This window comes from Leuciscus leuciscus (assembly GCF_965113295.1).
Source record: "Leuciscus leuciscus genome assembly, chromosome: 9".
NCBI lineage: Eukaryota > Metazoa > Chordata > Actinopteri > Cypriniformes > Leuciscidae > Leuciscus > Leuciscus leuciscus.
In genome coordinates, this window is record NC_138733.1 from 21,889,515 (window position 1) to 21,917,333 (window position 27,819).

The 27,819-nt window shown below is 41.3% G+C and overlaps 1 protein-coding gene across 1 annotated transcript in view; it reads left to right on the forward strand.

The window, feature by feature from the left end:
- rtn4rl1b (reticulon 4 receptor-like 1b) overlaps positions 1-26,863 on the forward strand; it is a 166,221-nt gene extending 139,358 nt beyond the window's left edge. The window contains exons 2-3 of the mRNA XM_082180549.1: positions 18,921-19,372; positions 19,477-26,863. Coding sequence (XP_082036675.1) covers positions 18,921-19,372; positions 19,477-20,445 — 1,421 coding nt within the window. The 3' untranslated portion in view covers positions 20,446-26,863. The remainder of the gene's footprint in view (positions 1-18,920; positions 19,373-19,476) is intronic.
- The last annotated feature ends 956 nt before the right edge of the window (positions 26,864-27,819 follow it).

Genomic DNA, 27,819 nt, shown 5'->3' on the forward strand with positions numbered 1-27,819 from the left:
GAGTTATGGGAAATGTAGTTTGTGAGTGATAATAGTCTTATGTGGAGTGCCCTCTGGTGGCTCTCAAGGGCACTCCAGCTGGTGACCGTTACATAGCCCCCCCTTTAAGGAGCGGATTCCAGACGCTCCTAAAACTGTCCAGGAGGGAGGTGGAGCGGAGGCGGACCCGGGGGCGGGATGGAGGGCCAGGCCCGTGCAGCGGAAGAGGACCTGAAGACTCCGGCAGGGCGGAAGGCCAGGGCGGAGCAGGCTGTGCAAGCGACCAGGGCGGAGCAGGCTGTGCAGGCGACCAGGGCGGAGCAGGCTGTGCAGGCGACCAGGGCGGAGTAGGCTGTGCAGGCGACCAGGGCGGAGCAGGCTGTGCAGGCGACCAGGGCGGAGCAGGCTGTGCAGGCGGCCAGGGCGGAGCAGGCTGTGCAGGCGGCCCTTCAGGCGGCCAGGGCGGAGACGACCCTTCAGGCGGCCAGGGCGGAGACGACCCTTCAGGCGGCCATGGCACAGGAACAGACACCGGCTCAGGAACAGGAACAGACACAGGGACAGGAACAGACACCGGCTCAAGGACAGGAACAGACACCGGCTCAGGTACAGACAGCGTGACAGCGGCCATCTCTGTTGAGGGCTCAGGTTCAGGCATGTCAGCGGCTATCTCTGCAGAGGGCTCAGTCGACGTGGCAGCGGCCATTTTGACCAGAGACACTGGCTCGGTGGCGGCCATCTTGTCTGGAGACACTGGTTTGGCGGCGGCCATCTTGTCCGGAGACACTGGTTCAGCATACGTGACTTGGACAGACTCTGGATCGGCGGCGACCATCTTGTCTGGAGTCACTGGCACGGCGGCGGCCATCTTGTCCGGAGACACTGGCTCGGCAGACGTGACTTGAACAGACACTGGATCGGTGGAGGCCATCTTGTCCGGAGACACTGGCTCGGCGGCGGCCATCTTGTCCGAAGACACAGGCGTGGATTCGGCCATCTTGTCCGAAGGCACAGGCGTGGAGTTGGCCATCTTGTCCGAAGACACAGGCGTGGAGCCGGCCATCTTGTCCGAAGACACAGGCGTGGAGTCGGCCATCTTGTCCGAAGACACAGGCGTAGAGTCGGCCATCTTGTCTGAAGACACAGGCGTAGAAAGAGGAAGAGGAACAGATTCAGGCTCAGGCTCAGGATCAGGATCAGATTCGGTCTCAGCGGGACGAGACTCTGGACGGGCGGACGTGACGTGGAACTCTGGCTCGGGCTCGGCAGGACTGTCGTGAAGCTCTGGCTCTGGCTCGGCAGGACTGACGTGAAGCTCTGGCTCGGCAGGACTGACGTGAAGCTCTGGCTCTGGCTCGGCAGGACTGACGTGAAGCTCTGGCTCGGCAGGACTGACGTGAAGCTCTGGCTCTGGCTCGGCAGGACTGACGTGAAGCTCTGGCTCGGCAGGACTGACGTGAAGCTCTGGCTCTGGCTCGGCAGGACTGACGTGAAGCTCTGGCTCGGCAGGACTGACGTGAAGCTCTGGCTCTGGCTCGGCAGGACTGACGTGAAGCTCTGGCTCTGGCTCGGCAGGACTGACGTGAAGCTCTGGCTCTGGCTCTGGCTCGGCAGGACTGACGTGAAGCTCTGGCTCTGGCTCGGCAGGACTGACGTGAAGCTCTGGCTCTGGTTCAGCGCGCTCTGAGCTTGACGGGACCAGCATCAGCGAGGGCTTTGAGCTGGGTAGGACCAGCGGCGAAGAGGACTTTGAGCTGGACAGGACCAGCGATGAAGAGGGCTCTGAACTGGACGGAACCAGCGGCGAAGAGGGCTCTGAGCTGGGCAGGACCAGCGGCGAAGAGGGCTCTGAGCTGGACGGGACCAGCGGTGAAGGCTCTGTGCTGGACGGGACCAGCGGTGAAGAGGGCTCTGTGCTGGACGGGACCAGCGGTGAAGAGGGCTCTAGCTTGGCGGGCATGTCGCTTGCTGTCTCAGGTGCGGCGGGCATGACGCTCTCAGTCTCAGGGGCGGCGGGCATGACGCATACTGCCTTGGCTTCGGCAGATTTGGCGTGAAGTGCGGGCTCGGCTGGACTGGCGTGAAGTGCGGGCTCGGCTGGACTGGCGTGAAGTGCGGGCTCGGCTGGACTGGCGTGAAGTGCGGGCTCGGCTGGACTGGCGTGAAGTGCAGACGGTGACATGGCGTGCCACGGAAGGAAGCTCTCCAGACATCTGGAGAGTGCCTCTCTCCAATCCAGACCGGAGAGATCAGGGAGCTCCCTCGGGTCGACCTCCTTAGCCCCCAGCCGGTAACACAACTTAATAGCCTCGTCACCCAGAGAGCAAGAGGTAGCGAGAGGAACAAACCCCCAGGTGTACTGGAACAGATCGAGGCTATCCAGGGCCAAGGCCGCGATCTGTCCAGCGAACTCCCGGCTCATGCTGGGAAGATCAGGCGAGATCCGTACTGCTGGATTTCTGGAGGTCATAGCTGCTGGATCTGGGTGTGGCGAAGTCTTCTGTCACGATCTGCTCTGAGACACAAAGGTTAGATCCAAATGCAGCTTTATTGGCTGGGGAAATCCAGAGGCGTAATCCAATGTACAGGCTAGGGTCATACACAGGCAGGCAGTCAAAACAAAGAAAGAAACAAAACAAACAAACAGGCAGGGACCAGAGGCAAGAGAGTAATCCAGGGAACAGGGCAAGATATCAAAAACCAAGAAACAAGAAACAAGAAACAAGAAAACCAGGGAAACGCTCAGAAATGCAGTGTAACACTTAACAAGACTTCGCGGTGAGTGACTGAATAAACATGGTATAAATAGACTGAGACTAACAGGATGATGTGACACAGGTGAATGCAATCAGTGAATGAGGTACAGGTGAATGTGATCAGTGATAAGTGATGATGAGTCCGAGCAGTGAGTTATGGGAAATGTAGTTTGTGAGTGATAATAGTCTTATGTGGAGTGCCCTCTGGTGGCTCTCAAGGGCACTCCAGCTGGTGACCGTTACAAACTGTAACATGCTAACCAGCCAAACCTTGAAGTGTATACCAGTGCAAAAGCTCATTTTCATTTCTTCTTAGTAAGCACAAAAAAAAAAAATCTGTCAGAAAATAGAAGTTGTCTGGATGTATCATTTAAAAATTGAACTGGAAAAATGCTTAGTGTAGCACTTTGGTACTACTTGTAAAACCGAATAAGCTATTCTTTGAGTTGTGACTCAAGTATGAGGATCCGATGAAAAAAAAGTACAGCTCTCCTTGTTACATTACATTCAGAAATGCTATTAAAAGTCATGTCTTCCCTTTCAAAACATCAGAACATGCATTGAGGGTTTGTAATATGGAAACATGACAGGCAAATGCATTCAGTTATTTCAAATGTTGGTGCAAGAACGCTTTATCTGTCCCCCCAGACCCTGGGTCCCCTCTGAACTCTCTGCTGGTGAGAGATTTGCTCTCTCTCAGCTCTCCTGCTTTAATTTTCCTGTCTTCCTCTTCACTCCTTTGCTACCATGAGTGTTTCCTTTGCCACTTCTCTCTCTCCCCCTCTTATTTCGGCCTTTCTCTCTTCATACATCTGCTGACGGGCCATGTCTGAGACAGCTGAGCCCACAGTTGTCACCGGTGCCACTCAGAGTCCCTTCACAAAGCATGATGTGGAGCTGCCTGCAGTGTTTCATTAAGGCCTTACACACCAAGTCCCAGAGGCAAAAGGCCTAAACCAATCATTTCCCCTCCACAACCTTTCCTAAAATGGAAGCCCAGCTGAGTGGCCAATAGAGGCCAGCGTTAGTGGAACAAGGCAGGAATATGTGTTGATAATAACCCCAATGGGGAGATACACAGGGCAAATGTAATTTTACAGGACTAAGCCGGCCTGTTGTGAAAAGAGTGAAGACTGGCATAGTACATTTACTCTCTCTCTCCTTCTCGTTTTTTTATGTTTCATACTAAAGTGTTCCTTTACACTCATGGTCATTCTTCAAGGATAGTGAATTGTTAAGATTATTTGGGGAAATATGCTATAAAATTGGAATATGGATTTCCCCTCAGCCAAAGGACAGCCATTCACAACAGATGGTCTTAAGATGGTTCATTTTTGTTGACATTCAGGTACCCCTTTTGGCTCTGAAAGGACAGCAGATGCAGTCTTGGAGTGTGAAGTACCGAATCTCATTCCCTCTTCTATCAAACCCCATGACAAACAGGAGGTTCAAATGAGGCATAATGGCACAGTTAAGAGTTTGTTTTCACAGACATTTATGGTTATATTTCTACTCTTTATAGTCATTTGTGTTCTACTGGTAGAAATCAAGTGGTCAAGAACTGGTTAATATGGCACAGTTAGCCCGTGCATATTGTATTTATAGTGCTGCTTGCTATATTGTGATTATAGTATTCATAGTGTTGTCTAGCACATATATCAGTGCTGCAGTGACTCAGGCACACATCTGAGCATTTAAAGGCAATCAAGAGGAATAAATATTGGTCAGTATAGTTCTTATGTCAGGTCTGGTTTGGGTGTTGGTTCATGTTCATGTTTTCATGTGTTTTATTTTGAAGTTTTCTCATTGTTATGTCACGTGATTCCCTTGTAGCATCTGGACCAATCAGACACACATTTTTTCAACCCTCCAAAATGGCCTGATTACCATGGTAACAAAGGCACACCTGAAAGATAAGACGTTAGAAAAAAAATGTGGAAGGCACAGGCCATAAGACACATAAGTCCCATAAAAAGGACCCATTAATTCATAGACAAACCTTCTATGAATGAACATGCATATCTCCAGGACATTGCGTGTATGATTATTACTGTCTTGTATAATGTATTTTGTACTGTATACTGTTTTATGCATGTTTTATGATAGAACCACTAGTTTGTTACTTCACCTATACCATGTTTGATATCTATGAATTTCTTTTCATTTTCATTCTTTTCTTTTCAGATCATTTGATATATGTTGATACCCATGCAACATATTAATATTACAAGAATATTTTAACAGTTTCAACATCAACACCCAATCCAGTTACATATGCAATGCATATGCTCAAAGACATATGCTCAAAGACAAAGGGTCGTAAACTTTCCCTTGGCTCACTGACCCCCTGAAGGTGTGACCTCCACAGAAGTTAAAGGGCGCCGTCAGAGTGACCTTCCCTGTTCCTTCTTCCCCTGGTTGTGGTTCGTATGAAAAGACTGGAGACATCCGTGACCTTTCCCCCGGTGCGCAGGGAAAAGGGGTCATAAAAAGACTGAAAGACACTCATGTTGCTTCTCATGTTACCTATGGTCTTGTTCATGAGAGCAACCCACAATGTTCTTTCATAATCCATCAAGCCCTTTTCATGGACACAAAAAGTTAGTTCTAAATTTAAGTATTTAAGTAAATTAGCATGATGGAAGACTTTTTTAAAGCCTGATGAATAAACTTTGAAGTCGGTGTTCAGCATGATGTGGCTTCCGTATGACTCAGTGAATCCCGTAAGCTGCTGTACTATCTCTAACGTCCAGATTGGCTTTGCCGTAATCAGGGCCGTACACTGAATGTGTTTTATCCAGCTGAGCCTCCCGTGTCGCTTCTCATGCTGAAACAACCAAACAAAAACAGAGCGGAAAGAGTAAACAACCCTGGGATAGTGACACTTGCCGAGTAGGAGGAATACAGAAGATAGGACACAAGGGGAAGAGTGTGAGAGAGACAGCGAGAGATGGAGAAAAAGGGTGGGTGTTGATTTGCTTTGCTAAAAGGAAGATTAGGAGCAAGTATGTTTTGTCTAATGCTTGATGACTGATGTCATTAGCAAATAAGAGAAGGAATATATCACCTTACAAAAATAACTGAAACTCATTTTCAGAGCTGTTTAGCTGGTGGTAAAGAGGGGAGACAAGGGCTAGTTGTCACTTTTTGCTCATGTGAATATTTCCCAATTAAAAAAAATAAAAAAGTCAAGCAAATGAGATTTTCCACCATTATTTATTGGGGTGGAAAAAGAAGATACAGTTCACTGAACATACATTGACTAACAGTGGGGAATTGTCACATTTTACCTACCCTATATGAAGAGACTGATGTGACAAAGGTATGGCCAGAGTTAGAGATAAAAAAGAAAAGGGAGAAAGAGGGGGAGTAAAAGAAAGAGAGTCAGTGGTAAAGCTGGTACATAATAATACAACAATGGCCATTCTTCTCTCCTGGCATCAGCGATGTGATGCACACAGAAGGCAAAAGAGTAGAAAGAAAGATAGAAAGAAATGACTAGACACAATAATAAGTGCCCGAGTGTGAAATGGACGAGACTTTTTCTTTCTTTTTGCTTTCCAAGGTGGTAGCAAACATTTTCAACAGTGTCATAAGCACAAGTGTTTGTGTGAATAGGAAGCGTTTTAACAGCAGTCAGTGGGGAGGTCAGAGCAGCAGGTCTGGGGTCTCCTTGCTGTACGCCGGCTGTCAGGACTAATCTGTTGTGCTCCTGCAAGTGAGGGTCCCACAAGCTGCTACAGATCTCTTTTTCACACTTGAGCTAATGAGCTGATAGTGCATCTTGTTTTTATTAGCAATTTGCTGCTTGACTTCTCTTAAGAAGAGTTCCTGAACCCTCTGCGGTCTGAGGTGTTTTCTGGACTTTATTTGTCACAACCAAGACTTTTAAAGCATATGTAATACGCATAAATGTTTCACAGTTAGCAAATGTTTCAACTATGTAATGAGATAAACACCTTTCTGTAGCATCTTTGTTTCAACACTATTATAATGTAATAAAATACGGTTACACTTTATTTTAAGGTGTATGTGTTACAGTGTAATTATATATTTAACTACTGAGTAATGTTAATTAACTACATGTATTTACTATAGGATTAGGGTTTGGTTTGCTTGGTTTAGTTGCAAGTATGCATAATTTACTGTTTATTACTATGGTATGTATATGTAACATATGTAACAAGGGCACTGTATAATAAAGTGTTACCTAAAATACATACTTCCTCACAAATACATAAGGAATAAATATAAATAAAGACGATTAATTACCATGCTGTCACAGACAGCAACGGGGGTATCCTTGGTATTTGAGGTGTAGGTTCATTGTCATCTGATTATTGTCGAAAATTGTCGAAAATTATTTTGATGTGCAAAACCTTGGTTAAAAAACATAGATGTGCAAAACTCAGTCATAGCAGTGGGTGTTTAGTTCCAAGTCTTGAATGTGTCACCCCTATCAAAATTTAGTGAGGGTCAAAAACAGTCTAAATTAGGATATTTTTTGATGTAAAACTCTTGCTAGCATTAAAATTGGACCTTAAAGAACATTATAAAAAAAAAAAAAATAAAAAAAAAATGTAGTTCATGACCCCTTTCAAATTATAGTTTTATTTATGTATTCATTCTTTCGTTCATTTTTTCGAATAATATTATTTTATGTTCCACAGTAGAAATAATCTCATACAGGTTTGGGGTGATGACAAAAAATATCCCTTTTATGTCGTCAGCACTAATGTAATAAAAGTTATGGCAATAATAGCAAATTATTATAGATTTGAAAAAGAGAGGCTGCGATTGCAAATGTCAATTCATGTTGACTTCAACACTTTTAATTCTGCCTGTATGACATGGATTATACACCACAAACAAACATACACACACACGTATCCAGACAGAGAGAGGGAGGGGTAAGAAAAAGAAGGAAAGAGAAAAGCCGCTCTGGTGGTGACAGCAGCAGTTTTTAAGTTGAGGAGCTAAAAATAATTGGTCTAAACAAACAGCCACCATATGGGGCATGTAAATAATAAAGAGAGGGATTTGAGCGGCGCGTGCAGATGAATATACTCTGTTGTCAGACTAGGATTTAGGAGGTTACAGAAATGCAGAGGCGGACAGCTGAGGAATCCGCAGATGTTTAATACCTGGATTTTAATTATGGGAATTTAATAGATGTCATGGTGATGTTAATTCTATTTACTTCTGTTGAAAGAAGAGGGAGGGTTATTGTTTTATGCTTTGTTTAGTATGCGGGACCTTCGAGTCATTAGAAAGAATTGACGGGGGCTTCAAAACGTCCCGTTGGTCTTGCACAGCAATCAACCCCTGGAACCCCACTCCTATATCAGAGAGATACAAATGTGAATGATGATTCTGCGGTTTGAGAAGCTGTCTATCACTGCATCTCCAGTTCGGCCGTGTATAAATCAGACCGTCACACCCGCCCAATTTTGTCTGCATGAGCTTGTGCCACTGTATAACATAATTAATAGGGCAGTCGTATTGAGACCTTTATGCTCAGCTATAACTCATGGAGCTCAATGTATGGGATGCTGTGCAGAGGAGGCGTCTGAAGGCTAAAAGAGTTTTACATCCAACACTTGGCCTTGTTCTGAATGACAGGCTGTCTTGCACATTCTTTTGTCCTTTAAGACACACTCGCAGTAAAACATCCTTAAAAAGGACATGTTTTGCAGGTTATGAAGCTTTGTTGGCTGCGTAGTTTGTTAATGGCTCATGTCAGGGCTAAATACAATTCACTTTGACATCAATTCATCTTACCTCTTTTAATGTTCAGCCTTATTCAATGGCTGGCTAATACAATGCCTAAGGACATGTATAGAGCAGTTTTCAAAGAGCTAATTTTCCAGTCGTCTCTAATTTAAATTTAAAGCTTGATGTTAGCCATTGATCAGCCAGACAGAATCGTCTGTTATTGGCCCGCTCAAGAGTGCCATGTTTCCTCCACTGTATTCTTACTGGTTGAGCGCCGGCGGACACACGACGTGCTTACCGAATGAACTGTCGGTAAAAGGTTTTTGTGATGAATGATTTACAGCTTGAACACACCTTGCTCAAGGCAGGCCTGCACACCCCAGTCCTGCTGCAACCAAAGGGGCCAATTTTCCAGCTCACTTCGTTTTAGTATTGGCATCCTTTAACACATTTCTGAGACTGCCTTCAAAGAAAACAGCGCTCCTTCACATGTGCGTGCCTATGCTGCATGCCATGCAAGCTAACTAGTCGCATGGCCCAGATTTGGAGGCAATAAATTATGGAACAGTAGTGGATTTTTACTTTTTTTTTTTGGCAACTCGTATCTTAAAAAGTAGTAAAGGTACACGCACACAGACAGACAGACACACACACACACACACACACACACACACAGACAGACAGACACACACACACACACACACACACACACACACACACACACACACACACACACACACACAAAAAAAGTCCTGTTATTTAATTATTCTTAAGTATATACAGTCACTATACAGTACAGTTCAAAGGTTTGGGGAAGGCAATGCAAAGGCTGTGTTTTTCCATAACTTCACTGTAAAAAAAATTGCTGCGATTATTTATCACAACTTAAAATCCAACATTGTTTCAACTTTAAAAAGTATGTGTTTATGCTTGACAAAATATTACGTTTAGTTAACTTTAGTTAAGTTGGATATTTAAGTTATCTCAACAAATTTTAAGTTGTTATGACTAAATCGCAGCCACATTTTTTACAGTGTTGGCACTGCAAACTGTCTTGTAATCCTTAGAGGCATCTCTATGGTTTTGTTGCTGGAGTAATCCTGTGTTTGTGTCTCTCCCGTATTTTACATGTGTTGATCAGTGGGCGGGGCTAAAGAGGCAATGATGTAGAAGTAGGTGTTGATCTTCCGCAGAGAGCGGTCTTTCATCGCACCATGAGGTCATACTGAGACAAAATCTGAAATTGTTTTGGGGGCTTGGTTTTTAATAAAAGCTGTTGTTGGCCTCACTAGGAAGTTTTGAGTTCTGAAATTTACAGGATATTTTTTTATAGTACAATGACATTTTGTGTGTCAAAAGACAAAGTTTTGACTACTGTAAGCGCCGCTAGCTCATGAAAATTTGTACAATGGTTTTCCAGTCTTAGCGGTTAAGGACTTTATATTTGGCATCAGGGAGGCTAAGTCGTTAAATATCAGCCTATGCTGGTCCATCCTAACATTGCGTAGAAATCACCATTATATTTATCACATATGAATATGACAGTGAATTTTTTATTTTATTTTTTTATCAATAACAGTATGAAGAGCTATTTTCTATTCTGTCCTGCTGCATCGAGTTTAAGGATCTGGAAGGAAACGCTCTCAAGGCTGAAGTTCTCCAAATGGCCACTTTGTAATCACTCTGCAAATTATAAAACAATCACAGAAAATAAGTACTGTTTTTACTGAAGAGAGGGTCAAGACTGTATAATTGCTGTTTTATTTTCCTAAGAGGAAAAGTGTGGAGTGATTGATTGAGGAAAAATATTAGGAGAGTGACCCTTAACAGGAATGCTTTTGTCAGAAAAACATTTGCATTGCAACAGCCTGCAATCAGGCTGAATGAAACAAACAGAACATACACTAACCTAGCTCTATTCTAAATATTTAAAAGGGTTTAGGTAAATATTTAGCTAAAGGGTTAGGCTTACTGAAGTAACGCGTGCAATTATAATATTTGAATTAAAATATTATTTCACGAGTTCACATCTACATATAATTAGTACAATAAGTTTATGCGTATTTGGCGTGCTGTCCGGGGGGAGGGCTCCGAACTCGGAGTTAGGCCCGAACCCAGAGTACTCCCCCCAGTTGGTAAGTGTAGATGGAACTGGAAGTGAGTGAGGAGATGGGGTGGAGGAGGGATGCTGACAAACTTTCAATGAACAGAGATAGGTCTGCTGTGAATTTATACTCTGTCATTGAGTTGATTACTGATAAATTTGGTTAATTATCTGAACCTGCTCCTCCCGAACTTTGTTAATAAAACATAATTTAGTGTATTAATTTAGCCATTTTTGTTGGCCCATGCAGGTGTGTATATACTGTAAATCACTCAGTTTATTTTAATTCAATGAATGACCTTTATACTTTTTAATGTTGTTTATTTTAAACTGACTTGATGTCTGTTTAATCATTAAATGCAATGCACTAAATTACCACTGTGTATTATGTGCTACATTCATAAACAAACTTGCCTTGCCTAAGTGATGTCAGTTTTTTCTTGGGGACATTTGTTCCCGCAACACATGCACTCACTTGCAAAGCTTATATAATCTAAATTGTGATTTCTCATTGACATAATTGCTATAATTACCTAATTGCTAATACTTACAACAGACTAAATGTGTTCCTAAAATACAAAAATTGAACAAAGCCATTATTCTGGAAAATATTTAGAATAGAGATAGGTTAGAAATACACACACATATGAATTCAACTATACTTGGGAGGACTTCTCAACTTCAATTTTTCTTAAAAGAAGTAATTTGAAGGTATAAGTTAACCAGAATGAAGTTATCCAATATATGATAACAATATATTTTCAGGTCAAGACTAATCACAGCAAAAAAACTAGCAACTTTCAAAAGGCTTGTCACTTTTAATGATTGTGGTTGATGGAGGACAAAAGTTTTTATTGATTTATTTTAGCAAGAAATCTATTATTTTATTCAGCAAGGAGGAATTCAATTAAGTGACAGTAAAGATGTTTACATTGTGACAAAATATACGTTTCAAATTTTATATTTCTTTTAAACTTTCTATTTATAAAAAAAGAATCCTGAAAAAAAGCCTATGGTTTCCACAAAAAGAATAGGCAGCACAACTGTTTTCAACAAAAGTTTATTAGAATATTAGCATATTAGAATGATTTTTGAAGGATCATGTGACATTGACTACTAACGAAGGTGAAAATTTTAATCATATGAATAAATTCCATTTTAAACATATTAAAATAGAAAACAGTTATTTAGATAATAATATAAACAAAATTATGTTTTTTGATCAAATAATTGCAACCTTGGCAGGCAATAGAGCAACTTAAACCTTTAAAAACTAAAAATATAATCAAAAACGTTTGAATGGTAATGTTTATTTACGTGTGTGTGTGTGTGAGTGTGTGTACGTGATATTTTCCCATATATTGCATCATTCCTGAATGGTTAGGACACATGTAAGCTGGTTTTGAGGGGTTTACTCTATTTATAAAGAAATACAGCCATGTGTTAATGTATTAATAATTTTTTTTTGGAACTGACACGCATAGCAAAGCACACACACAGTGAAACACACAGTCATTAATTATGAGACATCTCAGCCTTTCATTATTGTTGTAATTAATTAAGCACAACAGAATGTTGCCACTGCAATATCTTATTTAATAAATAATAATCTCTCTCTCTCTCTCTCTCTCTCTCTCTCTCTCTCTCTCTCTCTCTCTCTCTCTCTCTCTCAAATGAAGGGGTTTAACTTAGGCTAGCATGCTGCTGTGATGAAAAGCAAATAAACAGCTTGTCATTTCATATTAAGATAGATAGTTGTTACATTAGCTAGCATAAGCTCGTCACTAACTAGCAAGCTCAGGGCGGGCTGTTTTGGGGAAACAGAACCACCATGTCATATTAAGGCAGTGGATCACAAAAATATAATAAAGTCAAATTGCTGCCATTAATCATTGCACTAAACTAATAGCCACTTCAAACAAATGTCACGTAAATTAATGTAGATCATAATGAAATCTGATTATTCAATGTACAGTGGTTAGTTGTTCACAGACTAAAGCCTCAATCACTTCTTCGATAAAGGTCTGCCGTGCTGTAGAGATCTGCCTCGCTTTCCAGATAATTGGTTTTCACACCACCAAAGCGACCTTGCGACATGATGACATTGTGGTACTTTTCGTTCCCTAAAACAGCTCATCCCGACCTTTATATCTTTAACAAATTACCTGACACATAAAGACCAGCGGCCTTCAACCTTTTCCAGGCCAAGAACCTCTCTGTGGATTTTGCATTTTAAGCCTGGCCTATAAAAACACGCATATAGTACAATATTAATGTATTTACACACTGTACTTTGTGCATAACATTTTTTGGCTTTGCAATAAACATCGTAAATGAATCATACTTGTACATTACAAATTCATTTTTAAAACTGAACTTTAGCTTCCAAAATTGAGCTTTGGTTGAGGTGTTTTTGTTTGTTATATTTTCACAAGAATAATTGACGGACCCCCTGTGGTATCGTCATGGACCCCCTGTTGAAGAACCCTAGTTAGGTCAAAACGTGTCGGGAGGACAAATATGAAGTTGCCTATTATGTCAGCAGTACATTAATCTTGCTTTTGTGTGTGACACAGCGAATACTGTTCATGAACAGCATGGGATCATGTTTTTAACCTCTCAGTCTGATTAATTCATCTAATGTCTGTCTACCTATAACCACAGTTTAACTTAGAAAATAATGTCTGCAATGACTAAAAACTCACTTGATTTCCCTTTGGCTATGCAAACAAGGCTCAAACCAATCAATGCAGAGCTTTATTGCTTTGCCATTAGCTTGATTGTCAAACACTGTGTGTATGTGCGAACATCAGCATGAACACCTATTATGTGAAAGCATGTCATTTGCGGACTTGTGCGAGCAAGGCAACAAACAGCCAAGTGCTTATCAGGGTCCTTAGAGAGAAACAGGAAATTGAGTTTATCCAGTGTAATGGTGGGCAGAGTCACGGAGGGAAACAGACGGACCATTTCTCTCCTATTAGCAACCATGTGTTATTCATGAGGGCGAATTTAGTGTGAACTATGTTTCATTGATATTCTGTGCACTTACTTTGCGCTGACTGTCTGGGGACCAAAGCCATTCTGTTTTATGCCTTAATTTATTCATTTATTTATTTATTTATTTTCCTGATTTCCTTATTTAGACTTAAAATCTGCATGGCATGAAAAGCCATGGTGACCGTTGGGTCACGGGGTCAAACATCGAGCCCAGTTGCAGGCTGCTTAATCAACCTCAGCTTAACAAGCCTTCAAAGTGATAGAAAGGTTGAGAAAAGAAAGACAGACAATGAAAGGGAAAATAAAAGAATGAACTTAGGGAGTGTTCTGGGTGAGATTGGTGGCTTACAATAGCATGAGACCATGGAAAATGCCACACACAACAACATGACTTCCATTGTTCCACAACCATAATCCCTCTCCGAGCTTTGGGAGCTGGGATTGGTGTTATTGACCAAAGCGCTGTGGAGAGTGGTCAAAACAATCCTATTAATTTGATTTGGTGATGTCACCCTTATGTTTAGTTTATTATGTTTGTCCTTTGGTTCATCAGCACTGTGTATTGAAGTTCCTCATTGGTTCTCGGTCTTTGTCCGGTATTGTTGTGTTTTCTCTTCTGTGCATTACTTGTTTCTGTTTTATTTAATAAATACTTTGTTATTGAACTTATTCGGATCGGTCATCCTCATCATTGGACCAGATTGTGACAGGTGACAGGCTCATTGAGAGCAAAAAAAAAAAAAACATGACAATATTCATCCTTATGCAATATATTCAGTAAATGACAAACCCTTGTGCCATCACTCCTTCTCATTATTACTTCTCATCTCGCTATTGCCCTTTGTCATTCTTCACAGCACTAAAAATATCCAGCCTCCCCTGTTCTTGCTCTCAACTTGTCTCTGGATGAGGAGGGTGTAAATTGCTGTGTGTAAGGGATCCAAGAGGGCTGAAAGAGGACCAGGATCAGGGAGGTGACAGGTGTGAGGCAGCAGCAGATCTCTCTGGACTTAGTTTAGTACTGCAAGGTGGAAAAAAGAGACGAAAAAAATCCTCACCAAAATAACATTGAGCTAATGCATGCCTAACAACTCAGGGATGGTGTGATATGGAGGCAGATATACTTTAATATATAGTGAGCAGGCAACTACCATGAAACCACCCAAAACACCATAGTAACTGCATGCTAGCATGCTAAAAACACACAGAACATCCGAGTTTAACCACACAGTTGCACAGTAAAGACATTCAGAAAACCTAGCAACTGCATAGTTTCATGCTAGGTTGTTCTGAGTGTTTTTTAGCAACTGCATAGCAACACAACATCATTGCTACTGCATGGCAACATGGTAAAAACAAACAAGAACACACTAACCAACCACACAGCCGTACATTAAAGATATTCAGGAAAAATTTGCAACTGTATAGTAACACACTAAAAACCACTAAGAACAAACTAGCAACTGCATAGTAACAGGATAAAACTCCCAGAACACCCTAGTAACCACATTAAGAACACTAAAGACAATCAGAAAACCTAGCAAATGCATTGTAATGCAAAATATGTCAAATATACTTGTGTTTCACTGAGATGAGGGAGATGGTCATGATTAGCTTGTGGGCCACAGATAACTAGTCTCTTTATCTAAGGATGATCAAAAAAAAAAAAAATCTTTATCTCACCTCATGCTGTTATCTACAAGGTGATGCCCAGTTCTGTTGAAGTTTTATATAAAAACGGAAGGAAAAGCAGGAGTTTGAGGAAAATAATTACACCTGCAGTGTGACAAAAGCTGAGACAAACAGAGGGAAGCACAGTATGTGCGATTAGGTGATACGCCTCCACAAAAGCCAGTGCTACACCAAAGGAATAAGTCTATTATGTAAAGTGCTGAGGAAGAATTTCATTATATGTGATATGCAAAGTTTAATGCAAAGGGGTTTGAAAACAGACGTAAACAGCCAGCGAGTAAGAAAAATAAGGGGAAGAGGCTCAGCAGCTCCGCCAGCCAAAGCTGAGTTGTTTGCCTTGTCTTTTCTGATTTATTTGGCTGAAATCCCCAGAAGCTTAACTTTCCGTAAGCAACATAGTACACACACTCATTCACTCAAAGGACAGGTGTCACTCTAACAAAACACATGGGGAAAGAATGAAAAAAATAAAATAATCCAGTAGCATACTGAATGGATAACAGCTAAAGTAATATTGGATTACTACAGATCTCATTATTTTAGATCTTTTAAACATTGAGGAGTTTATTACGATCTATCCTTTGAGCTGTTCCTCTCAGCTAGGTAATTCTCAAACCCACAGCTGTACATGCAGTCAATCTGAACACACAGCACCGAGGTTGTTTGAGGCTTGTGAACCAGACATCATCAGATTGTTGTCCGATTTAAAGTGGAGATAGTGTATGGAAAGATAGGTGGCTATAATCCCTCATGCTCAAAACCCTAAAACCCCCTCACGGGGTGGTTTGAGTAAAGCATCTCATATTCTGAAATGTTTGCTATCAGTGCTAAAATCCAGTTTTGTACCATATCCAGGCTTATATCCTTCAAGTTTTTGTTAAGAAACAGATAAGCACATGTGCAACGATAGAATAATATCTAATTCTTCTCCAGGTCACTGTTTAGTATAGCTCAGGGGTTTTCAAACTGGGGGCCGCCAGGGGGCGCCAGGGGGGCCGCAGCAAGTTGGAAAAAAAATGTGTTAATAAGAGTATTGTTATAAAATAACATTTTAATAATTTGTTACATAGCCTATCTGAACATTATACTTTTAATGCTAATCCTTTAGAGATTAACTGATTGATCGGCTGGTGACCAGAATTGGCCGATTTTCAGTCTGACATAATGCCGATTCAAATGCACTCGGGCGCCGCATGATTAACATCGCGCAACATCAGCATCACACGTGCACACAGAACGCACATGTTCTAAGCTGTTCTAACCCTAACCTTGTAAATTACGGCCGTTTCAGACCGCGAGCAGCGCAAATTTTTTTCGCCGTGCATGTTCAGGAGCAGCGCGTGAGCGTCAAGCAGGAGCGTCGCGTGCCGTGAGCAGTAGTGAAGCGGAGGGTTTCGGCGCTTAATTAAAGTGAAAGCACACTTTTGATGGACAAAATAAATATGATTTCACACAAAAAGTACCAAAAATGCACATAATTTGTATGTATAGTGTGTTTTAACAAGAACTTCAGTAGGCTTCAAGAAAATGAAGACTCAAAAATATTTATAGAAAATGTACCCATTAAAACTTGTTTTTATTAATCAGTTTGGATAAAAGTGGTGTTTTATAAAAAAAATATATATATAGAAAATAAATATTTGTGTGTGCTGTAAAGTGGTTAGAAAAAATTAAATCAGAATCGGCTCAAATCTGTATGGGCAGGTCAAACTCAATGACAAATCGGAATTGGCCTTGAAAATTGTAATAGGTTCATCTCTATAATCTTTCTGATTGGCTGGTATCAAACACCATCACATTTTTATTTATTTATTTCTACATTTGCCGTAGTATTGTAGATGGGTTCAATAACACATCCTGCAAAAGGGGGGCCTTGGCCAGAACCTAGTGGAATTTGGGGGGCCTTGTCATGGAAAAGTTTGGGAACCCCTGGTATAGCTGACCGACATTACAAGAACAACAACAATTTTTCTGTTAATCCCACACGTAAGGCCCAAGGGGGGAGCTTGTGAGGGGTTCTGGTTGCTTATTTAGTCAGTTGGTGAGGACATATTTCATTTGGGCATGCTGTTTGGACAAATGGGATTACACGGCCACTCTGGGAGCGAGACTCACTCGCAGGTGAGGCAAGCTGCTCTGGCGCTGTCATCAGACGCCCAGGGAATCATTGGTAAAGGTCAGCAGAGTCTGCATCTGAATGCCATAGCTTAGACACATTTGGAGTCGAAAGCTATTCCAATAAATATCCGCTCATCTCCTGTAAAAGCGTAATTCCTGCCTCTGTATTTTGAAGGCAGAAACCTGGAGGATTATGGTGATGTTAAGAGGCAGCGGGAGCGAATCAATTTTGAGTGAATAACAGGAATGATGCTTTGAATAATGCATCTTTTAAAAGAAGGGCGGGGGGAAAGCCAGTGCTCATGAGCAAATGGGACTCTCATAATAGTGGAAAATTTTCTCCTTCTCTGCCATTCTGTGTGTAGATGAATTGGTGGATAAGTTACACAAAATGGCTCCAAGGAAGCATGTCAGAAAGCAGCAGGGGTATTGTATGCCTCTCAGAGGCTTAACACAGGTTTAACTAAGCACTCGAGAGGTTGTTGGTAGGCTCTGGGATCAGTCTCAGCTGAAGCAGGGTGAGCCAGATTTATACACACATGGACAAAATAAATACTTGTAAAATACCAGATTTTGCAGCTTCCCCGAAGGGCTCAGAATCTCAAAAATGACTCTATTTTCTTGTCATTGTTTATTTCCTTTTCAAAATGGGCTTAGTTTCATAGGGCAGACCTTATTTCATTGAGTCACATCCATTGCTGCTGAAAAGACCATCTTAGACCAAACCATCCTCAACAAACCTTGGAATAGTCTTTCTGAAGAAGCTAGTGAATTCAACCATTTACCCTTACCTTTATGTCGTTTCAACCTTGTATGATTTCTTTATTCTGTTGAAAACAAAATACGTTTTTTTGAAGTATGTTTCAGTGTTCATGTATGTATGTATAAGTATCTATCATATATATATATAGGGTTACATTACACTATCTATCTCAAACACAACAAAGCTGGTCCTTTCAACAGGGATATTATCACCACCATGAGTATGAGGCACTGGGCACCTAAAGATATAGTAAAGTTGAAATTACAAGTATGGTACTTTGTTTCAGGAACTTTGTTTTGGTCAGTCGTCATTACAAAGTTTACTAGGATCTGTAAATGTTTTCTTCTGTGTATTCTTGCATCATGATCTAGCTCGATCACAGCGTTTCCCCAACCTCTTTTTGTACCTGGTATCCCTACAGACTAGGGTTGGGTACCGTTCACATTTTATATATTAAAATAGTATATATTATATATCACACAGTAATATATTATCAAGTTACACCAAACTTTTATTTTGACGGGTTGAGATGAAGACCTTTGAGTTTCCATGTGTTAATGATATAACAATAGTTTTTCATCAAGTCTCAAATAATACCCCTTTGTCAACAACAAACCAGGAATATGCTGCTCTTAACTTACTCATACTTGATATCATTCAACATTATCAATCATTTTAATAGTCAGTTCAGATCAGTTCATAAACTAATTTAGATTTGTATCATAAATTCTGTATTTTAGGTTTAACATAGCAAACACTAAGTCTCTCTGTTTTTCTCTCCTTTTCTTTTTAGGCTGTGGGCTGGAGTTCCTGCTGGTACTCTGTGGGCTGGAGCTCTCCTGGTCTTGCCCACGTCACTGCATTTGCTATATGGCCCCCAGCACTGTCAGCTGCCAAGCCCACAACTTTCTGTCCGTCCCGGAAGGCATTCCTCCACACAGTGAGCGCATCTTCCTCCAAAACAACAAGATCCATCGACTACTGCGGGGCCACTTTAGTCCTACCACGGTCACTCTGTGGATTTACTCCAACAATATCACATATATCGAGCCATCAACTTTCCAAGGATTCACCTTGCTGGAGGAATTGGACCTGGGAGACAATCGCCACCTACGTTCACTATCTGCAGAAACCTTTCATGGGCTGGGCCGGCTCCATGCCCTCCATCTATACCGCTGTGGCCTCAGTGCACTGCCGAATAACATCTTCCAGGGTCTCCGCAACCTCCAGTATCTGTACCTGCAGGTGAGACACACACATAGATTAATTAGAAAAATTAAATAGCACTGTAGGTTCTCTTGTATTATTGTAGTAAAAATATAACCACTGTTTTGTTTCTGTGTCTGAAGGACAACCATTTGGAGTATCTGCAGGATGATCTTTTCGTGGACTTGCACAACCTGAGCCACCTGTTTCTTCACGGGAACCGTCTGTGGAGCCTGCACCAAAACACATTTAGAGGACTGGGGGCTTTGGACAGGCTACTCCTGCACCACAACCAACTGCAGTGGGTGGATCGTCTGGCATTCCACGACCTGCGGCGACTTACTACTCTCTATTTGTTCAATAACTCCTTGACGGAGTTAGCTGGAGAGTGTCTGACCCAGCTGCCTGCCCTGGAGTACCTTCGCCTCAACGACAATCCTTGGGAGTGTGACTGTAAGGCTTTATCACTGTGGGACTGGCTCAAAAAGTTCCGGGGGTCCACGTCATCAGTGGGTTGCTTGGCACCGGCAGAATTGGCAGGCAAAGATTTGAAACAACTGAGAAAAGAGGACTTCCCGAACTGTTCCGGATCTGAGTCTCTGCACCAGAGTAAGACCAAGACTTGGGCAGGAACAGATAAGGTCTCACTGAAGCAGGAGCCCCATCCTGCCCAGCCTCCACAAACACACCCACACCACCCCCAACTGAATGAACAATACCCTTCTCCTCCCTCTCCCCTGCCCCAGCCACCCCCTGCCATAAATGGTGTACAAGCAGGACCAGGAGGGTCTCCGGGCGCAGACCCTGCTCAAAGGCCCAGCCGCTCTCGGAACTGCACACGCCAACGTGTCCGGGGCAGCAAGGGAAAAGGACCCAACGAGGTCCACATCTTAAAGGAGATGGCGGATAAGGAGTATTCCTCTCCCGATTTCACGGGGAAATATGATGAAACATCTTCCGATGGTTCAAACACCCGCAGAAAGCACAAATGTACCCCCCGGACCTCTGTGCGTCCCCCTAGTGGGGTCAAGCAAGCAAACTGTGGACACTCTCATCATACACATCTCTTTCTCTCTAGTATTCTGGGACTGGTTGTGCTCATTCTGCGCTGAACTCAATTCTGGACTATCATGGATACGCCGCAGTCCTCAGATCAGTTCTAGCTCCAGCATTACCAGGCCTACTAATGTGTGTATGTTTGTGTGTGTATGTGTGAGTGATAAAGTGTAATACATTGTATAAGGAGCTTTGCCATTTAGACTGAAATAGATGAAAACTGAACACTGGATGTTATAAACTCAAATTTGGGTTGGGGAACAAGAAGAATAGTAAAGCAAACCGAACATGCTTGCACTGCCACCATTGTTTTTTCCCCCCATTTCCTATTGGTCTGGTCACTCCTTCTAAATGGAAAACAATTAAAATGAAAAAGAACAGATAACCAAATAAATAGGGCTTTTCACACTTTAAATAGTTAACCCTGGGTCATTCTAAACTCCGGGTAAACTGAATCCTGGGTTATCTTGCTTCACGTTTCACACTGCTCATAGAAGAAGAAGAAGAAGAACAAGAAGAAGATGAAGTTTTATTTATATAGCATCTTTCCATAGCTCAAGGTTGCTACGGAAATAGATATGTTTTTAGCTGAGTCTTGAATGTAGCCACATATGAGATATTACGAAGTGTAAAGGGTAGTGAATTCCATCATTTAGGAGCATTAATACTAATTGACCTTCCACCTACAGTAGACAACCGGAAACGAGGGATGGACTATAAACCAAGTTCAGCTGATCTAAGGGACCGGGCAGAATGATAAGAGTAAAGTAGATCAGACAGATATGGAGGTGCAAGACCATTTAATGCCTTAAACGTTAGAAGTAATACCTTAAAGTGAATACGTGATGCCACGGGTAGCCAGTGAAGGTCATGAAGTAGAGGAGTAATGTGAGCAGAGTGCCTGGTGGAGGTGAGAACTCTTGCTGCTGAGTTTTGAACATACTGTAATCTTGCAATAAGTTTTTTGGGCAGACCAAGAAATAGAGCATTGCAATAATCCAGACGTGATGTGATTAATGCATGAATTAAGGTTTCAGCATCAGCTAAAGTGAGAGAAGATCGAAGTCATGCAATATTACGAAAATGGAAAAAAGAGTTTTTAACAAGAGAAGAAATATGAGAGCCAAAAGGTAGAGTTGAATCGATTAAGACACCAAGGTTACGAATAGATGACGAAGGCTTTACATGAACTCCATCAATATCAAATATCAAAGGACAGGTCCAACCTTTTGACTGAGGCAGCAGAGCCAATCACCAATATCTCTCTTTTTTTTATTATTTAATTTGATGAAATTCAGGGACATCCAATGCTTGATGTCCCTGATACATGCAGTGAGTGAGTCAGGGAGGGATGGCCTATCAGAGCTGGTGGTAAGATAAATTTGAATGTCATCAGCATAGCAATGAAATTGAAGTCCATGGCTGCGTATGATGTCACCAAGTGGATATATACAGTATAGATGATGAACAATAGTGGGCCAAGAACTGAACCTTGAGGAATACCCTGTGTAAGCGAAGCAGTGGCAGATCTATACCCTTATATGGTGATATAGTACTTTCTGTCGCTAATGTAAGAAATGAGCCAGGAAAGAGCGGAACCAGTGATGCTATGATATCAGAAAGCCGAGAGATCAGTATTTCATGGCAGACTGTGTCAAATGCAGCACTTAGATCGAGAAGCATCAAGAGGTTTATTAACCCTGAATCCACGGACAAAAGAATGTCGTTAACCACCTGAAGAACAGCAGTTTCAGTGCTATGAGATGGGCGAAATCCTGACTGAAAAGGTTCAAAAAGACCATTAACATCTAAATATGATCGCAATTGCGAAGCCACAACCTTTTCAAGAATTTTACTGAAGAATGTTAAATTAGATATTGGCCTGTAATTATCCATGTTTAGATGGTCAAGGCCTGTTTTTTTTAAGAATGGGGGTCACCACAGCCATTTTTAATTCTGCTGGGACAATGACGGAAGCCAAACTACAGTTTATCATATGTGTTATGAAGGGTGCAACCTCGAGGACACACATCTTAAGCAGAACAGTAGGTGCAGGATCAAGCTGGCAGGATGTGGAATTAGACCACAATTATATCACTTATGGCAACAGGAGTAGTCAGAGTAAAAGCAGAGAAAGAGTTTGTTGAGTGAGCTGAATCAGATAACATCAAATGAACATTTGAGTCACTTGTATGAGGGGTGTCTTTGGTGATGGATTCAGTGATTGACTTCAATTTGTCTGAAAATAATTGGGAAAAGCTATTCACAAGCACCCCAGAGCCCAAAATAACATGTTGTGGTGGATTAGTGAGTTTGTTAACCATAGCAAAGAGGGATTTTGGCCTGCACGTGGAATTCCTAATGGTAGAGGAGAAATAAGAGGATCTTGCATTGTTGAGGGCTGTACGGTAGTTGAGCAAATGTTCTTTAAAAGCCAGAGAGTGCACAATGAGTCTTTTTCCTGTATACTCAGTTTTCCTGTATAGTCTTTCTAGGCGGCGACCCTCAGTTTTCATCATTCGAAGTTCAGGAGTAAACCAGGGTGAGGCACGGGTAGATGGAATCAGTCTAGTTTTAACAGGAGCATGCCTCTCAAGTATTTGAGAAAAAGCATTATTGTAAATACAGCAGATTTCTGACGGACAGTTAGATAGTAAACATTCTGACTAGGTTGAAGCCTTTTCAGTAATTGATTTTACGATAGGTGAGCATTTTCTGGTGGTGATATAGATATTGGAAAACTAAAAAAGTTTATGAGTTTGTGATCTGAGAAAGCAAAATCAGAGCCATTAACAAGAATATTATATAAGCCAGATGTACATGTGAGTTCCAGTATATGACCCCTGGAGTGAGTAGTAAAAGTTACATGTTAAGTTGAAACAGTCCAGCACAGACATCAATTCTTTGTATTGTGCAGTGTTTTCATGTATATTAAAATCACCAAGCAAAATAACAGATGAATGACTACCACAGACAAGAGTAAGTAACTCACTAATCTCAGAGAAAAAGTTAGAGGAAAAATTTGGAGGTCGGTAAATTAAGATTACAGCTAGTGACGTTTGGCCAGTCATTTTCAGCGCTAGGTATTCAAATGCTGCAACATCATGAAACTCGATCTTGGATATTTTAATAGTCTCACGGTAAACAACAGCCAGCCCTCCACCTCTACGATGAAGACGCGGTTGAGAGAAATAGATGTACCCAGGTGGTGTTAAAAGGTTCAAGTTGAAAAGGTCATTAGGCACCTGCCAGGTTTCCGTCAAAAGTAGCATGTCCAGGTTTGTGTCAATGATTATGGCATTCAACACTGATGCTTTATCAGTTAAAGAGCGAGTGTTCAACAGCGCACATCGCAAGTCTGAAGATGCGTGTCTGCAGGTTCTGAGGTCAGGATCAAAACGCAATGATCTTAGATTTCCAAAGTTGATAAGTTGATTTTCCTGCTGTGTTTTACCCGAAGCACGGGTGTTGGTACAGACAACCGGAATATTATTTGAAGATGAGCAGTGATAAATCGGAAGTTTCTTCTGCGAACGGTGTATGTAGTGAGGTCGGCATAAAACTCCAAGTCGTTCACACCATTTATAAGTGTCTGGAGCCAAGCGGAAAGATCCTTTTAATGTTCTGAATTGAGCAGCAGAAAATTGTTTAGCCATCTTGGGAAAAGTAATTTGATTAACGTCATCCAAAAACAGCACAAAAAGACCAAAAAACAAAACCTGTTTTCATACTTTACCCTGGGTTAACAATTAATCCTGGGTATTCATAAACTGATGTTTCATATTGTACATTCCTAAACCCTGGGTAACGTTCTTATTTGCATATTTGCAGTATCATTAGCCCCTTTCACACAGCAATCCCGGTAAATTACGGTAAAATTACCAGAATGACTTTACCGGTAAATACACAAATATGCTGTTCACACAAGTAACAACGTTCTGGCTTTTTACCGGTAAGAGACCATTCACACATCAGCACCAAAATACCAGTAAATTCTGTGATGTCAGTCATCGGAAATGATCTTTAAATGCTGCACCGTTGTCTTCATTCGACCGCATGAGGAGAAGCACTTTAGTTTCACTATCTGCTCAATTTGACAACATATTTTGACGTCTGAGTGACAGGCATAAGGGATGATCAAATAGAAAGCGTTTTTGCTCTTAAAACATGAGACTTGCATAATAGTATCCAACTGCAGAGCCGCAACTCTGATGAATGGAAAAGAAGGCTGGGTCTCGAGCGCAACGCGTTGAAAAAGCTGCGAGACCAGGCGCAACTGTCAAAGATGATCATCTAGTGCATATTTAAATAGAAAAACGATTAAAAAACTTGCTGTAAACAGTGTGGAGTAATCATCTCCATAAGAACTTTGATTGGAAGCGGTGCTAACCCCGCATCTAAATTACAAGTGTGAAATGTTCCTTCACTCTGGGTTAAAAGCTTTTGACATTTCGTCTACATCGAACGCACATGGCACCCTTTAGCGTCAATATGAGACGCAGATAGAAATGGGCCAGAAGGCGCCTCCTATCGGTCTAACCCTATCCCTACACTACACCTAAACCTACCCATAACCGAACAAAGCTCTGTGCGTCTCATATTGACGCTAAAGGGTGCCATGTGCGTTCGATGTAGACGAAATGTCAAAAGCGTCAGTATTATGACGCCCAAGGATGAGAATAACCCAGGGTTAAGCGCAGTGTGAAAAGCCCTAATGTGTAGAAAGAATGTGTGATATGAGACACAAGCAAGCAACGCAGATATGTGAAGACGGAGATTGTGTTTAGAAAATGTTGCCTACTTCTTTTCTTTAACATTACAAACACCAAACAAGCATATAGGATACCATCAGATGAAAAGTATATAGTAAACATAGTAAAAGTACATTGCCCTTTGTTTAATTTATCACATTATTGCCAAATATATTCACAAATATATTGGTGTAAGGTGTCCTAAGATCAGGAGTTTTAACCATTAGTAGAACTTGCTTTCTTTGTGATTGAAATATTATCTAATTCCACTAAATGATGTGAAACAAAACAAAGGTATTGTATGAAATGAAACACAGTGTTATAAATGGAATAGCCAGTAAAAAGCACATACATTATCTTTACCTCTGAAAAGGTAAGGCCCAAAAACAACATATTTTCACTTTAGATGCCTTTTTGTTTCCTTTCAATACCCTCTTGCATTTATTTTTCATATTTCCTTTACTTTTGCTCTAAAAAGTGACTTCAGGTGAATCATTCTTGTTTTGGATTGTATTGTTTTATAACAGCACATAAAAGCCAATGGTTATACTAGCTGCTATATTGTTTATAGAAGCAAATGAGACCCATTTTACCTCATCTGCTTCCAAAAAAACTCAGTGTGTGTGTGTGTGCGTGTCCAGTATAAAAAGCTATGAAAAAATTAGAGTTGTGTTTGTTTCTTGTCCTCTGTGTTGTTTGTTTTGTTTGGCTGTGACTCAGAGGACTTAGAAATGGACTGCTGATGGGGATGTGGACTCTGGAGGGGACACAGGTCTAATTGAAGTGAACTCTATTTTGAAAAGCGCCTTCAGCCTAAGCCCGCCATCGAAAACATAGACACCTCTCTTTCTTAAAGCGGTGTGAAATCATCTGTTTTAACAAGACAGAGAAGAAAAAAAGAAAACAACAAAGAAAAAAACACACACGAAAACTAAATGTATCTTTAAGAGACTTGATGACAAAAACACATTTCAAATTTAGCATGGCCACAAAAAAAGACCTTTTGGAGCCATAGGCCTGCTTGATTGCCTCTACAGTGTCTGCTGTGAATGCAAATACGAGTCCAGGAGAGGGACAATCGCGTGAACACTCGGGACATTATGGATGACAGACTGTCAGGTTGCCCGTCACAGATGCTGTGGAATACAGGAGAACTACGACTCCTGTTCTAAGACACACTTTGTAAAAATAAGGAGAACTGTATCATCACAATCTGCAATGGAAATATTAATCAGTACTATGACACTGACATCATTAATGACATTTTTGATTACAACAGGGTTCCTGAATCTCTGAAGAACTTCTCTTCAGAATGCAATTATTATTTTTAATATTACTTTCATTTGATTTTTCTGTTTTTGTTTAAACCTTTATTTGGTCTGTCCATAGGGCACCATTTTCTGACTAAACTGCACAATCCAGTCTCCTCTCATCCTTCCCTTTCTCTCTCTTCTGTGTCTCTCCATCCTAGTGATTTGATGGTTTAACGAGTCGTTCTCAAAAAAACAGGAAAAAAACTTTATAAAGATATTAAAATCTATATCTTCTTATGTTAAATGTGTTTGTTTGCATTTAATCTGTGTGTGTGTTTACAGATGTTGATGAGCCCTGACATAAGATGCATTTTTACATATTATCGCCTCTCCTTGCCTTAATTATTTATCGAAAGCTAGGGTGTGCACAGTGGTGGATTAAGACTCTTTGGTGCCCCTGAGCACTGACACCTAGAGTGCCACCCCATCCCCCCATCCCATAATAATACATTCAGTTATTATTATTATTATTATTGGTACATCTTTCATTTCCGACCAAAATCCGACGTCTGTACGACGTTGGATGTTGACGTCAATATGACGTTAGGTTCTGACGTCAGTCTGACGTTGGGTTCTTGCAAGTATGTAACATTAAACATATAAATTTAAACAAAGCATGCTGAAAAAAATTATTAAAAAAAAAACTTAGCTTATTTAAAACTAAACTTAAACCAAGGTTTTAGACTGGTCTTGCAATAGCATCTCTATAGCTACATGGTTTTGTGAGGTTTTGAACTAAAAATAAAATGTAAAAACTCACTCGTTTACACTCTGCCTCTTTCTGCAACTTTTTTGCAAAGTCCAACGTGAAAGTGCAAGGCTGATGCTCTGTAGTGGATTCACACATACATGAGCATCACGAGGCAGTTTAATTTCGATTGAAAGGGCGCAAAAAACGCAAAGCGCACTCCCAGAATCTGTATGGTGCGTTTCCACTAGCCTAGCACGGAGTAGAGCGAGCGTTTTCAGTTCATATAGAAGTTTAGCTTCATGCTCACGCGCAAGCTTAAAGCTCTACTTCCATTGGAATTAATTGAAAACATTCGCTCTGCTCCGTACCAGTGGACACGCTAAGTGCAATATATGGGCGTTCAAATGAAACGCGCGTGCTCACGCAGTAGTGGGAATCTGGCGGTAGATTGCACATCCACAAGAAGAAAAAAACTTATAAAATAATGAAAATAATAAACTTTCAACAAAACATTCAGGGAATTTAGAACGTTCTGATGAAAGGGTATATATAGGTCTAGGCTAGAAATACGTTTGTTTTTTACGTTATTTTTACGTTAAAAAAATATTTGCGTGGTGCCCCCTGGACGAGGTGCCCAAAAGCCAATGGGAATTTTATTTAATTTTTTTCACAAAA